Genomic DNA, 16,106 nt, shown 5'->3' on the forward strand with positions numbered 1-16,106 from the left:
AAGACACATGTCTTTTGAGATTTAATCATACACTATCACTATTTTATTACATAACATTTTTATACAGTTGAAGCAAATGATTATTAAAGACTAAAAAAATATGGAAGTAACTCCATCACAAATACCTTTTTATATAGTTGGTATTTCAAATTTTTAAACTTTTATCATATACAAGTCATTGAAGCAAATAAATGGAACATTAGGCCTACACACAGTGTTGAAGTGTTATCCTTTGAGGTCACTGTTACTAACTGTAGTTACCATTTTTTATATTGCAAAGAGAAATATTCTCATAATTACAGATGTTTTATTTTCCATTCTTATTCTCCAGCTCTTACCTTTTAGTGCACCAAAAATGTCTTTGTCATCATTATCTACAATTTAAAGCTCAGTGAAATATTCTCTCACAATTCCTCTTAATCTTGTGGTTCAGGTAGAGTAAAGAACACATTATATGGAACAAAATCTGTGGCTGCTGGTAACTCAAGCTCTGGAAAAAATAAAAGTATGTGTTATCAATTATTATTATTATTATTATAAAACATATTTAATATTTTCAAAACCTCAATATATCAAACCTTGATGTACCAATCATCTGCCTACACTAAAAGTTTTGATTATTCCCTGCCCCTGAAAGCCCAAAACCTTGATATTTCAAAGAAAACTCGCCAGTGTATTGAAGTTTTTGGAAATCTCGAGAAGGGTAGATTTTACCACTATATATCAAAGTTCAGTGTCTTTATATTGAAGTCACTTCTATACATACCTCTGTATACTGAAGTGTGCATAAGTAGGGGAATCCCTGCATCAATGTGTCAGTGAGATCTGCATCGCATTGCAGTTGCCCCACCCTCCAGGCAGGTGTGATTTGTGGTTGTGTTTGTTTTGATGGAGTATGAGCTGTGTGTGTCAGTGACAGGCTCTAAGCAGAAACATCTGACAATTGTTGAAAAGCAAAAGTTCATTGATGACGAGAAAGTAGGAGTGAAGAAAAAGAAAGACATAGCTGCTGAGTTTACGATTTTGGCAAGCACACTGTCAATAAAGAATGAAGACCATGTGATTACCACAGATTAATAGACAGATTGAAAACAACAATGAAACGCTGAGTTTCCAGATTTAGAAGAGTTTAGTGCAGTGGTTCTGACGACAAAGGAACAATAATGTGAACATTGGTGGACTTATTTTGAAAGAAAAGGCAGATTATTTTGCAGCAGCATTGGGATATGATAAGATTCGTACAAGTAACGATTGGTTAGAAAATTTCAGGAAGAGACACAGTATTGCCTTCTGAAATTGGAGTGGGGAAAGTGCCAATTTAGATAACAAATTCTGTGATGAGCGGAAGTTAGAATGGCAGGGGATCCTTCAAGATTACGAACCAGATGATGTTTTTAATGCAGACAAACTTGGAATTCTTTAAACATGTCTTCCATACAACACTTTCACTTTCTGAGGAGCAAAATGTCACAGGGGGAAGCAACTTAAATTGGAAAGACCACACAGACAATATTGTGGGGTTGGCCTAACAAAGACTGTCCTTTGTTGGCAGAACACTTAGAAGATGTGACAAACCCACTAAAGAGACAGCCCCCATTACAGTTTTCCATCCTCTGCTGGAATATTGCTGCGTGTTGTGGGATCCTTACCAGGTAGGATTGATGGAGGACATCGAAAAAATGTTACCGCGCAATAGCGGTGAGAGTGTCACTGATACAATACGCGCATTGGGGTGGCAGTCACTGAAACAAAGGCGGTTTTCTTTGCAGTGAGATCTATTTATGAAATTTCAATCACCAACTTTCTCTTCCAAATGTGAAAATATTTTGTCGATACCCACCTATATAGGGATAAATGGTCATCATAATAAAATAAGAGAAATCAGAGCTCGAACGGAAAGATTTAGGTGTTCCTTTTTCCCACGTGCCATTCGAGAGTGGAATGGTAGAGAAGCAGTATGAAAATGGTGTGATGAACCAGTACACTGTAGAATGAAAATAGTGTGGTGAACCAGTACACTGTGAACAAGAAAGCATAGATGGCTTCATAAGTGTTTTCTAACTAGTAAAACGATTTTGATAGGAAAATTACTTGTGAAAATCGAAAAGTTGTTTTGTTTTTGGACGATTGCAGTGTGCACAATGCTATCCCTCCATTAAAATCCAACACAGTAAAATTTTTAGCACCTAACACTACATCAAAATTGCAGCCCTTAGATCAAAGAATAATCAAGAATGCCAAAAAAACTACAGATATGAAATGGTTTGAATGGCAGTCCACAGTACCAATGATGACAACCCTACAACTATCAACATTTTAGATGTTATGAGAATGTTTAATAAAATGTGGAGAAACATGAATGAGCAAATAATCATCAGTTATTTCTGAACATTTGGATTTTTGGTGACAGATGAAAATGAGCAGTTGGTGAGTTTAAAACTTTAGCATGTAAGATCTTAGTTTGCTTCCAACATTGGTTTGTGGGAGTTCTGATTAAAGTTTTTTATTTTATACAGCACTTACAGGCCTCCATCAGTATCCTCGAGTCTGAATGGATGAAAGTGATGACTCACTTTAACAGTGCTCATTTTCATTTTCAAGATTTTGTGTATATGGACAAGGATGTCACAGTAGCAGAATCACTACCATAAGCTGAGATTGTTGATTCCATGAAGACAGCAAATAAAAAAGAGATCAAAAGGAATGGGAAGAGTAAGAGGGGAAGGTCAAAGAAGCATCATCAGTGATGGCCAGGCAGGCTAAAGTGGCTCTCAACACAGAGAATACGTGGAGAGTTTGAGGAAGTAGAGGATAATGTGTTCTCATCCATCATAATCCCAGACAATGAAATTGACTCACAGGTGATCAAAAGTTTAAAGCAAGCCAAAGTTATGGATTACTTTTAATGCCAATGATTTCTGGAAATTTTTATGTATGCACTGCATATTCTTTTACTGAACAGAATTTCTTATGATGAAAATATTTTACTTTAACTCAAAATTGACATCTATTTCAGAAAAAATAAAACAATGTGCATAACAACCTATTTTGATTTTCTTGTTATATTATCAAAACCCAACAGAGGCCTATATCACACACAAATGCAAAAAAAAAAAAAAAAACCATAGACTGTAAACTACTTTATTTTTATAAACCTTGTTATATCAAATCCATGATATATTCAATGAATTTCGCCTTCTCTAGAGATTCTATTTATTGCTGTTTGACTGCACTGATAATGCATGTGAAGCAGCCCATTCAATTTCAGAGAAAAATTTATTAGGTTATAAAATTCATCATCAGTACTAAATAATAATGGAATTATGTACTAGAAACAACTTAAAATTGCAAATGATATAAACAAAAATATTCATTCTCCTTATTTCAGATAAATTGGAAATTAATTCATAAAAAGAACCACAATTGCAAAACAGGAGAGAATTTCTATTTATTAACATTACTAATGAATTTCAAACATTAGTTAAAGAAATGAAACAAACCAAAAGGAATTATTAATTATGCTGGTTGTTCCTAATAAAGAAACAATGTGATGTGGAGCTGTAAACTGTTTTCTTTTTTTGAGCCACATCTAAACATTAGAAAATTCCAGTCCAAACAATTTTTTCATAGTAGTTAAAAATTTCCATACATTCAAAATGATTTTAAAAAATGTTTGTATTGAGTTATATATGAATACAGCAACTCAATATGATATTTTTTCCAGCAATGTGGCTGCCACACCAATAAAGACAGTATTTTACATGATGGAGTTCTCTAAGAGCAAGTCCATGACTGCCACACATAAGAACTTCAAGTCTACATTTAACAATGTTCCACCTATGAGGCAATTCACTTACAAGTGGATATAGAAGTTTAAGGAAAGAGAATGCCTTTGTAAATGCAGGCATATCAGGGCAGCTGTGACTGATATCGCTGCAGCATTTTGGGGTGAATATGGGCCCAAGGAACTGTAGACTAAATTTGCGTCATGTGATTACTGGTTCACATGCTGAACATTTGTGAACAATGACACAAGTAAGTTCTAGATCTGCTGTTTCTTTACATATATTCATATACCACATTGCCTCAATACAAACATTTTTACAATCACTTAAAAGTGTTATGACCATTCTGAATAACCCTGTATAGCTTCTGTCCACAGTTCAGCATGGATTTAAAAAGCATGACTAGTGGAAAACTCAGCTAGCCATTTTATTGCATGATATACTGCAAATCATACATGAAGGGCAACATGTGGATTCCATCCTCCCAGATTTCTGGTAAGTTCTAGACACAGTGCCCCTCCACAGACTGTTAACAAAGCTGAGCACATTGATTATTTTCCCAGATATGTGAATGGCTCAAAGATTTCTTAATAGAAACCAGTACATAGACCTCAACAGCAAGTGTTCATCAGAAACAAGGGTATCATCTAGAGTGCCCCAGGGGCATGTAATGAGTTTTAGAGAAATCTCTCAGTAGGAAGGTTTCTTACACTGCTGTAGGGGCATGACCACAATCGTCTGTTCTGGCAATCTGCATTGTATATTTTTATTGATGAGTGGTTGCCACTGGATGTTTCTCAGCTACGTTTATACTCACCTTCTTGCCTTACGACTGTTGCTGCTGTTTCTTCTTTCTACAGCTGATGAGGAATAATTTAGCTGAATTTCTTCAACAGTTCTATATCTATTATTATACTTTCCATTTACATACTTCATTTGTAAATAGTCAGCCATAGAATTATATGGTTTGAAATTCATTTGTATTGGCAATTGCAATCCACCAGCTTTCTATGTCTTATGATAACTGAATACTACAACCATTATTGTGAGAATCAATAATGAGATTTGATTCTTGAGTTTCTCCCGGCGTATTTGATAATCAAAATATCCACAGGTGTATTGCCGGTCAACAGTGTCCAACGGGCACAATATTTCGGCGATCATACATATCGCCATCATCAGGTGAACTGACGGACTGAGCTCTTGTGAACGTGCCGGTACAGAGATCCGTACGCTATGGCTCCTCAGTGGGAACTGGCTTCGGTCGCGGCGGCAGCCAATTTAAATACCCTCCGCCCGCGGCGCACTCCCTCCGCCATCCGCGCCCCGCGCCATGGTCACGCGGTGGAACAGATTGCGACGGCGTCTGAGATGACGTCGGTGTGATGGCTCTGTCCGCCGTGGTTGTCACAACTATACATTTGCTCAATTTACTCTTGATTAACCCAATCGCTGGTTCCCAAGCCTTGCTAAGATTATAGCCACAGTCATGGTATATGAGGTCATCACTGGTGCGAATTTCGATGGCCTCTCTAACAGCGCTGTCCTGGTATCTCAATGTCTGTACCAGAATCCTTGTGCGTTCATGCTCCATAGCGTGATTTTCCGACAAACAATGTTCAGCGACCACCGACTTGCTCGGATACATCAGTCGAGTGTGCCTCTGGTGTTCACGGCATCGATCCTCAACAGTACGCATCGTCTGACCAATATACGACTTGCCACATTGACACAGAATCTGGTACACGCCGGCCTTCCTCAGACCCAGGTCATCTTTGGCGCTCCCCACCAGTGCACGAGTTGCCCTTGTAAGCTGAAAACCAGTTAACACAATAAAGGTAATATTGTAGAACAAAAGCAAACTTGTGCTTTTCATTTATTATTCCAGTTTATAATTTATGACAGGTTGCAAATAATTACAGTTTCAAACTTCCATAAAGTGTCTTTGTGTATGTAGTTAATAACACATTTCTTACATTCTTCACTCACATGCAGACCTTTTAAAGATTTTGTATGAATGCTTGTATTAGTTGTTGTTCTGTCTTCAGCCTCTTCTGTGTTGAAAAATTTCACTCAGAGTTATGTAAAGTTTCTACTTCTTCCCAATGATAAGTCAATCCCAGATACATTAACATGTTTCCTACCCACCTAAGTAAGACTATTTTTTGTAGCTGATGTTCCATTGATGCATAAGATGTACAAAAAAAATGTGAAAAATATAAACCTACTGTGAGAAATGTGAAAAAACATAAATTCTCCTATGAGAAGTGTAGTAACTGACCATGTGAAATGGTGAAAGAAGACACTGAAACCACAAAAAAGAGCATAAGTGAGAATACTATTAGATGAGGGAGCAGAAAATTGGTTAAGGAGGCACTAGTAATTGAAAAGTTAATCAATTTTGTATTTGAAAGGTAGCAATGACCACTGAAGCACTGTATGCCATATGTAAGTATACTTCTGGTCATTGGTTTTGTCAAAGGCAGTAAGTAGAAAGAGATACTTTAACCTGATGTATTTATACCAGGTGGTAATAATTAAACTTTCCCTAGTTAACATGTTTTAACATAGAAACTAATTACTATATGAGTACTGAACTTGGTAGCATTAATGTCCAGAGGATGAGGCAGTGCCACCAACCAGTTACAACTATGGCCAGCGGGTGCAATGATCAGTCATCATGATTCATAGTCTCATATGTCTGACCAATCACAGTGCACTTGTTGACATGTCAATATGAGCTTGGACAAAAGGAGCAGGGCATTATTGGTGAAGCTCTATTATAAAAACAACAGATATGCTGCAACTGCACTTTGAGGATATTGCTGGCTGAAAGGAAAATGGAAGGGTCCTCTTTCTCCACCTGTGTGGAGCATGATGAAGCAGCTCAAATCAACAGGAGAACTGGCTGTCACTCTGGGAGGTGGCCAACGACCGGTTGCAACACAGGTGGCTGAAATTGCTGTTGCTATGGCAGACAATGCTGTGCACAATTCCCGGTCATCAAGCAATGCACTCGCTGTGCCATGACAGTTGAACATTCCATGGTCCACTACACTGAAGATGCTCCAAACCGATTCTCAAATACTATCCATCCAAGATCCGTATCATACAGCAGTTTGCACCACAGGACACACGACATGTTGACATTGCTCTCATCTTTCTTGCAAGGACTGAAGTTGATGAGAGTTGGCCCTTGACCATCCTACGGACAGAAAAAGGTCATTTTTCTTTGATATGTGAGGTTGCATAGTGTGGGGATCTTCACCTCCCCTCACTGTGCATCATGATCGTCTGTATGGTAAACATGTCAATCTGTCTATCCCTACATTGTTAAACTATAGAAAATTATTTCACTGGTGCATGAATATACAAAAGAAACTTTTGAAATGAATCATTTTTTTTTAATTATTAGTATTTAAATAAATATTAGATCATAATTTGAAGAACCTCAGCAATGTTAATATCATAAAACATTACTGACTTATAAACTGTATCTGAGTTGAATTTTGGTACAGATATAGTAGTTCATGCTGGATAATGTAATTGTGAAGAGTTAGTCTGTTTTGTTTAAACACTTTCTAGTTCAACCGTATTATCCTGCAGCATGTAGGAATTTTGTATCACTACAGATTGAGCAATAACATAGACAATGAACGTCAAGAAATCTGGACAGTAAGATAATTAATGAAAATTACCAAATTCTTATCATTCACAGACATTATCACACAAATAAAGCAACCTCCCCTCACCCCGTCACATTTGCTCCAAGTAGTAGAAAAACTTCATGCGCACAGACACAGAGTAGCATTTTTTCCAGTTTTGCAACAAAATTAATCTGAAATATGAGCAGCAAGGTTAGGGGCAAGATCTGTCCCATATATCCACTCCTATTGTCACTGGCATCTTCTACACCATTAAAAGCAAGGCCACCTGTGAAAGCAGCCATGTGATCTACAAACTTAGTTGCTAAACCACTGTGCCACATCTTACATGCCCATGAGCACTAATAAGCTGTCTGTCCACACAACTTGTCACTAACAGACTGTGGCTAAGAAACAGCTTGACCATTCACCCCCCCCCCCCCCCCTCTCACCCCCAACCCCTTTTCAGATGCCACCCAGTGTGACAGGCTTAACTTTAATGACTGCTTCACAGTCTGTGCCATCTGGAATCTTCCCACCAACAGCTTTTCTGAACTGCACAGATGGAAACTTGCCCATAACATGTCCTTCATTCCCATAACCCCTCTTGCCACTATCCTGGTCTCAGCATTTGCTAGTCCCTGTCCTCCACCTCCCTATCCCTTCCTTGCTCTTATTCCAGCACACATACGCCCTCTATGCTACCATTTCACCTACAAATCCTTTCATCTTGTCTACTTCTCTCATTTTCCTCCTCATCTTCCCCACCCTCATCCCCAGCACCCCAGTGATGCACCTAGCACTCCAATCCTGCCCCCACTACGCCCCAGCATGCTTCCAGAAACAGCGTTGGCATCTTCTCCCACATTACCATTTTATCCCCCCCCCTTCCTCCCTCATACCACCATCTTACCTGCATTACCCACCCCTGCTAGGTGTTTTGCCACATCAGATGCAGTCGCAATCAGACTTTAGTGCCCAGAGACAATCCTGAACTTTCCATTGTTTATTTCATTAAATAATGATTTGCTGTATTGTATTTATCCTTAAGACTGCACAAGGGGTTGTATCAGAGAATATGCATGAAAGGTGTTAACATTGAAGTGAAGTGAATACACTGGTAACTGTAACACAATGAATTAACTTCTTTTTTTCCTTACTTTTTTTGTAATGTTAGATGTTTACATTATGTAATAGCGGAACTTGCCTGTATCAATATCAGTTTGCGGTAAGGACGCAAAATGAGAAACAAGATACTGAGGATCATGAAGCCATGAAACAGAGAGTAGAAATTCCATAAGTTCAGTTTCTGGTAGTAGTTGCGGAACACGTTCAGACAAATGATCTAGGATGAGCTGTAGTCCACTCTGCAAAATAGAAAGAAAGGTATCAACAAAACAATGGCTAAATTTACTAGAGACTAGTGGCACACATTTATAGACTCAAATTGCCATTTTATAGTACCATTAATCTTATAGCTGTCACATTCTTCAAATCTGGCAATACCACTGACATCAAATGTTTCCTATTGTACTGCTTCACTGACTGCACAATATGTTTATTAATAGAACTAAGCCTACACTTTGGAGTAGTTAGTTGTTGAAAACTTATTATTCAAAGAATATGTCTAATTGTGTCTGTATATGTGTGGATGGATATGTGTGTGTGCGAGAGTATACCCGTCCTTTATCACCCTAAGGTAAGTCTTTCGGCTCCCGGGATTGGAATGACTCCTTACCCTCTCCCTTAAAACCCACATCCTTTCGTCTTTCCCTCTCCTTCCCTCTTTCCTGACGAGGCAACCGTTGGTTGCGAAAGCTAGAATTTTGTGTGTATGTTTGTGTTTGTTTGTGTGTCTATCGACCTGCCAGCACTTTCATTTGGTAAGTCACATCATCTTTGTTTCACATATATTATATTTTTCCCAGTGGAATGTTTCCCTCTATATATATATATATATATATATATATATATATATATATATATATATATATATATATATATATATATATATATATGGTTATAATTAATTTGAACCCAACAATTACGTTTGTTATTGTCGCTGTTGCATTTCGAAATCTTTCCTGTCGTCTTATATTCTCTTTATTTTCTCTTTCTGTTTTTTCCAGTAATCTCATTTTGTATTCACCTTCCGCTTTTCACCGTGATCTACTATACAATTTTATCCCGCCTATATATACTCAATAATACGTAACCCACTTCCAAACCATAACCAAAAAACATTTTATTTTCCGCTGGTCTTTAAATATGTCTGCTTGTGAGATGTCTGCTTGTGTCTGTATATGTGTGGATGGATATGTGTGTGTGTGTGTGTGCGAGTGTATACCCGTCCTTTTTTCCCCCTAAGGTAGGTCTTTCCGCTCCCGGGATTGGAATGACTCCTTACCTTCTCCCTTAAAACCCACATCCTTTCGTCTTTCCCTCTCCTTCCCTCTTTCCTGATGAGGCAACAGTTTGTTGCGAAAGCTTGAATTTTGTGTGTATGTTTGTGTTCGTTTGTGTGTCTGTCGACCTGCCAGCACTTTCATTTGGTAAGTCACATCATCTTTGTTTTTTATATATATATATATATATATATATATATATATATATATATAAATTAATAGAGGGAAACATTCCACGTGGGAAAAATATATCTTAAAACAAAGATGATGTGACTTACCAAACGAAAGCGCTGGCATGTCGATAGACACACAAACAAACACTATATATATACAGACACAGTATATGTATGGATATGTGTGGATGGATATGTGTGTGTGTGCGAGTGTATACCCGTCCTTTTTTCCCCCTTAAGGTAAGTCTTTCCGCTCCCGGGATTGGAATGACTCCTTACCTTCTCCCTTAAAACCCACATCCTTTCGTCTTTCCCTCTCCTTCCCTCTTTCCTGATGAGGCAACAGTTCGTTGCGAAAGCTTGAATTTTGTGTGTATGTTTGTGTGTCTGTCGACCTGCCAGCACTTTCATTTGGTAAGTCACATCATCTTTGTTTTTAGATATATTTTTCCTACGTGGAATGTTTCCCCTCTATATATATATATATATATATATATATATATATATATATATATATATATATATATATATATATATATATAGAGGGAAACATTCCACGTGGGAAAAATATATCTAAAAACAAAGATGATGTGACTTACGAAACGAAGCGCTGGCAGGTCGATAGACACGCAAACTAACACAAACAAACACACAAAATTCAAGCTTTCGCAACAAACTGTTGCCTCATCAGGAAAGAGGGGAAGGAGAGGGAAAGACGAAAGGATGTGGGTTTTATGGGAGAGGGTAAGGAGTCATTCCAATCCCGAGAGCGGAAAGACTTACCTTAGGGGGAAAAAAGGACGGGTATACACTCGCACACACACACATATCCATCCACACATATACAGACACAAGCAGACATGTTTAAAGACAAAGAGTTTGGGCAGAGATGTCAGTCGAGGCGGAAGTGAAGAGGCAAAGATGTTGTTGAATGACAGGTGGTGTGAGTGGCGGCAACTTGAAATTAGCGGAGATTGAGGCCTGGTGGGTAACGGGAAGAGAGGATATATTGAAGAGCAAGTACCCATCTCCGGAGTTCGGATAGGTTGGTGTTACTGGGAAATATCCAGATAACCCGGATGGTGTAACACTGTGCCAAGATGTGCTGGCCGTGCACCAAGGCATGTTTAGCCACAGGGTGATCCTCATTACCAACAAACACTGTCTGCCTGTGTCCATTCATGCAAATGGACAGTTTGTTGCTGGTCATTCCCACATAGAATGCGTCACAGTGTAGGCAGGTCAGTTGGTAAATCACGTGGGTGCTTTCACACGTGGCTCTGCCATTGATTGTGTACACCTTCCGGGTTACAGGACTGGAGTAGGTGGTGGTGGGAGGGTGCATGGGACAGGTTTTACACTGGAGGCGGTTACAAGGGTAGGAGCCAGAGGGTAGGGAAGGTGGTTTGGGGATTTCATAGGGATGAACTAACAGGTTACGAAGGTTAGGTGGACGGCGGAAAGACATTCTTGGTGGAGTGGGGAGGATTTCATGAAGGATGGATCTCATTTCAGGGCAGGATTTGAGGAAGTCGTATCCCTGCTGGAGAGCCACATTCAGAGTCTGGTCCAGTCCCGGAAAGTATCCTGTCACAAGTGGGGCACTTTTGTGGTTCTTCGGTGGGAGGTTCTGGGTTTGAGGGGATGAAAAAGTGGCTCTGGTTATTTGCTTCTGTACCAGGTCGGGAGGGTAGTTGCGAGATGCGAAAGCTGTTGTCAGGTTGTTGGTGTAATGGTTCAGGGATTCCGGACTGGAGCAGATTCGTTTGCCACGAAGACCTAGGCTGTAGGGAAGGGACCGTTTGATGTGGAATGGGTGGCAGCTGTCATAATGGAGGTACTGTTGCTTGTTGGTGGGTTTGATGTGGACGGACGTGTGAAGCTGGCCATTGGACAGATGGAGGTCAACGTAAAGGAAAGTGGCGTGGGATTTGGAGTAGGACCACGTGAATCTGATGGAACCAAAGGAGTTGAGGTTGGAGAGGAAAGTCTGGAGTTCTTCTTCACTGTGAGTCCAGATCATGAACATGTCATCAATAAATCTGTACCAAACTTTGGGTTGGCAGACCTGGGTAACCAAGAAGGCTTCCTCTAAGCGACCCATGAATAGGTTGGCGTACGAGTGGGACATCCTGGTACCCATGGCTGTTCCCTTTAATTGTTGGTATGTCTGGCCTTCAAAAGTGAAGAAGTTGTGGGTCAGTATGAAGCTGGCTAAGGTAATGAGGAAAGAGGTTTTCGGTAGGGTGGCAGGTGATCGGCGTGAAAGGAAGTGCTCCATCGCAGCGAGGCCCTGGACGTGCAGAATATTTGTGTATAAGGAAGTGGCATCAATGGTTACAAGGATGGTTTCTGGGGGTAACAGATTGTGTAAGGATTCCAGGCATTCGAGAAAGTGGTTAGTGTCTTTGATGAAGGATGGGAGACTGCATGTAATGGGTTGAAGGTGTTGATCTACGTAGGCAGAGATACGTTCTGTGGGGGCTTGATAACCAGCTACAATGGGGCAGCCGGGATGATTGGGTTTGTGAATTTTAGGAAGAAGGTCGAAGGTAGGGGTGTGGGGTGTCGGTGGGGTCAGGAGGTTGATGGAGTCAGGTGAAAGGTTTTGCAGGGTGCCTAAGGTACTGAGGATTCCTTGAAGCTCCGCCTGGACATAAGGAATGGGATTACCTTGGCAAACTTTGTATGTGGTGTTGTCTGAAAGCTGACGCAGTCCCTCGGCCACATACTCCCGACAATCAAGTACCACGGTCGTGGAACCCTTGTCCGCCGGAAGAATGATGATGGATTGGTCAGCCTTCAGATCACGGATAGCCTGGGCTTCAGCAGTGGTGATGTTGCGAGTAGGATTAAGGTTTTTTAAGAAGGATTGAGAAGCAAGGCTGGAAGTCAGAAATTCCTGGAAGGTTTGGAGAGGGTGATTTTGAGGAAGAGGAGGTGGGTCCCGCTGTGATGGAGGACGGAACTGTTCCAGGCAGGGTTCAATTTGGATAGTGTCTTGGGGAGTTGGATCATTAGGAGTAGGATTAGGATCATTTTTCTTCGTGGCAAAGTGATATTTCCAGCAGAGTGTACGAGTGTAGGACAGTAAATCTTTGACGAGGGCTGTTTGGTTGAATCTGGGAGTGGGGCTGAAGGTGAGGCCTTTGGATAGGACAGAGGTTTCGGATTGGGAGAGAGGTTTGGAGGAAAGGTTAACTACTGAATTAGGGTGTTGTGGTTCCAGATTGTGTTGATTGGAATTTTGAGGTTTTGGAGGGAGTGGAGCTGGAAGTGGGAGTTGCGTAGATGGGAGAGGCTGGGTTTGTGTGTAATGAGACGAGGTTGAGGTTTGCTGGAAAGGTTGTGAAGGGTGAGTGAGTTGCCTTTCTGGAGGTGGGAAACCAGGAAATTGGAAAGTTTTTTGAGGTGGAGGGTGGCATGCTGTTCTAATTTGCGGTTGGCCTGTAGGAGGATGCTCTGAACAGCCGGTGTGGATGTGGGAGAGGAAAGATTGAGGACTTTTATTAAGGATAGGAGTTGACGGGTGTGTTCATTGGCTGAGTTGATGTGTAGGTGAAGTATTAGGTGGGTGAGAGCAATGGATTGGTCAGTTTGGAACTGGTATAGGGACAGATGGAAAGAAGGGTTGCAGCCAGAGATGGGAACTTTAAGTGTGAGTCCTTTGGGGGTAATGCCAAATGTCAGACAAGCCTGAGAAAATAGAATATGGGAGCGTAATCTGGCTAGGGCGGAGGCATGTTTGCGGAGGGAATGTAAATAAAACTTAATGGGGTCGTTGTGGGGGTGTTGTGAGGGTGACATGCTATTAGAAGGTGGAAAGTGTAACATGAGGCTGATATGAAAACGAAAATAGAAATATATGGGGACAGATAAAGGTGAACTGGAAAATAACTGGAGATCTGGTGTGAAAAAAGGCGAAAAAGTGTTGGTTACAGCTGGGCTATGTTGGACTTGGGTTGGTAGACAACGATGTGCACAAAAGTTAGGTAGTTGTGTTGCCGCCAAAACACGTTAAAGGACGGAGAAATTCGGGAAAATTTCGAAAAAACTGCGTGTAAATGTATTAAAAGGAGTGGTTTTGTGGTGGCCGATTATGAAAGTGAAGCTAACAATTGTCTGACGAAGAAATAATGACGTTAAAACCTGTGGGAAGCGGCTTAAAATTATCAGTGATGTGGGAAAAACGGAAATGGAAATAAAGCGAAAGTTATTAGAACTAGCCTAAATGGTTGTTTAATAGATGAGAGGAACTGTTTGTGAACTAGAAACAGTGGATTTTATAGCAGCGGTAGTTGGTTATGGTAGGAAGTGGGTTACGTATTATTGAGTATATATAGGCGGGATAAAATAGTATAGTGGATTACGGTAAAAAGGAGAAGGTGAATACAAAGTGAAACTACTGGCAAAAACAGAAAGAGAAAATAAGACGACAGAAAAGATATCGAAATGCAACAGTGACAATAACAAACGTAATTTTTGGGTTCAAATTAATGATATGAATATAATAGAGGGAAACATTCCACGTGGGAAAAATATATCTAAAAACAAAGATGATGTGACTTACCAAACGAAGCGCTGGCAGGTCGATAGACACACAAACTAACACAAACAAACACACAAAATTCAAGCTTTCGCAATAAACTGTTGCCCCATCAGGAAAGAGGGGAAGGAGAGGGAAAGACGAAAGGATGTGAGTTTTAAGGGAGAGGGTAAGGAGTCATTCCAATCCCGGGAGCGCAAAGACTTACCTTAGGGGGAAAAAAAGGACTGGTATACATCGCACACACACACATATACAGACACAAGCAGACATGTTTAAAGACAAAGAGTTTGGGCAGGGATGTCAGTCGAGGCGGAAGTGCAGAGGCAAAGATGTTGTTGAATGACAGGTGGTGTGAGTGGCGGCAACTTGAAATTAGTGGAGATTGAGGCCTGGTGGGTAACGGGAAGAGAGGATGTATTGAAGAGCAAGTTCCCATCTCCGGAGTTCGGATAGGTTGGTGTTAGTGGGAAGTATCCAGATAACCCGGACGGTGTAACACTGTGCCAAGATGTGCTGGCCGTGCACCAAGGCATGTTTAGCCTCAGGGTGATCCTCATTACCAACAAACACTGTCTGCCTGTGTCCATTCATGCAAATGGACAGTTTGTTGCTGGTCATTCCCACATAGAATGCGTCACAGTGTAGGCAGGTCAGTTGGTAAATCACGTGGGTGCTTTCACATGTTGCTCTGCCTTTGATTGTGAACACCTTCCGGGTTACAGGACTGGAGTAGGTGGTGGTGGGAGAGTGCATGGGACAGGTTTAACACCGGGGGCGGTTACAAGGGTAGGAGCCAGAGGGTAGGGAAGGTGGTTTGGGGATTTCATAGGGATGAACTAACAGGTTACGAAGGTTAGGTGGATGGCGGAATGACACTCTTGGTGGAATGGGGAGGATTTCATGAAGGATGGATCTCATTTCAGGGCAGGATTTGAGGAAGTCGTATCCCTGCTGGAGAGCCACATTCAGAGTCTGGTCCAGTCCCGGAGAGTATCCTGTCACAAGTGGGGCACTTTTGTGGTTCTTCTGTGGGAGGTTCTGGGTTTGAGGGTAGTTGCGGGATGCGAAAGCTGTTGTCAGGTTGTTGGTGTAATGGTTCAGGGATTCCGGACTGGAGCAGATTCGTTTGCCATGAAGACTAAGGCTGTAGGGAAGGGACCGTTTGATGTGGAATGGGTGGCAGCTGTCATAATGGAGGTACTGTTGCTTGTTGGTGGGTTTGATGTGGACGGACGTGTGAAGCTGGCCATTGGACAGATGGAGGTCAACGTCAATGAAAGTGGCGTGGGATTTAGAGTAGGACCACGTGAATCTGATGGAACCAAAGGAGATGAGGTTGGAGAGGAAATTCTGGAGTTCTTCTTCACTGTGAGTCCAGATCATGAACATGTCATCAATAAATCTGTACCAAACTTTGGGTTGGCAGACCTGGGTAACCAAGAAGGCTTCCTCTAAGCGACCCATGAATAGGTTGGCGTACAAGGGGGCCATCCTGGTACCCATGGCTGTTCCCTTTAATTATTGGTATGTCTGGCCTTCAAAAGTGAAGA

The 16,106-nt window shown here is 41.0% G+C and overlaps 1 protein-coding gene across 1 annotated transcript in view; it reads right to left on the bottom strand.

The window, feature by feature from the left end:
- Positions 1-416: 416 nt before the first annotated feature.
- Positions 417-16,106, bottom strand: part of LOC126252432 (uncharacterized) — a 48,737-nt gene continuing 33,047 nt past the window's right edge. Inside the window, exons 4-5 of the mRNA XM_049953324.1 lie at positions 8,637-8,796; positions 417-490 (exon numbers count right to left, since the gene is read on the bottom strand). Of these exons, the coding sequence (XP_049809281.1) occupies positions 417-490; positions 8,637-8,796 (234 nt within the window). The remainder of the gene's footprint in view (positions 491-8,636; positions 8,797-16,106) is intronic.

Source organism: Schistocerca nitens, chromosome 4 (assembly GCF_023898315.1).
Source record: "Schistocerca nitens isolate TAMUIC-IGC-003100 chromosome 4, iqSchNite1.1, whole genome shotgun sequence".
Classification (NCBI taxonomy): Eukaryota; Metazoa; Arthropoda; class Insecta; order Orthoptera; family Acrididae; genus Schistocerca; species Schistocerca nitens.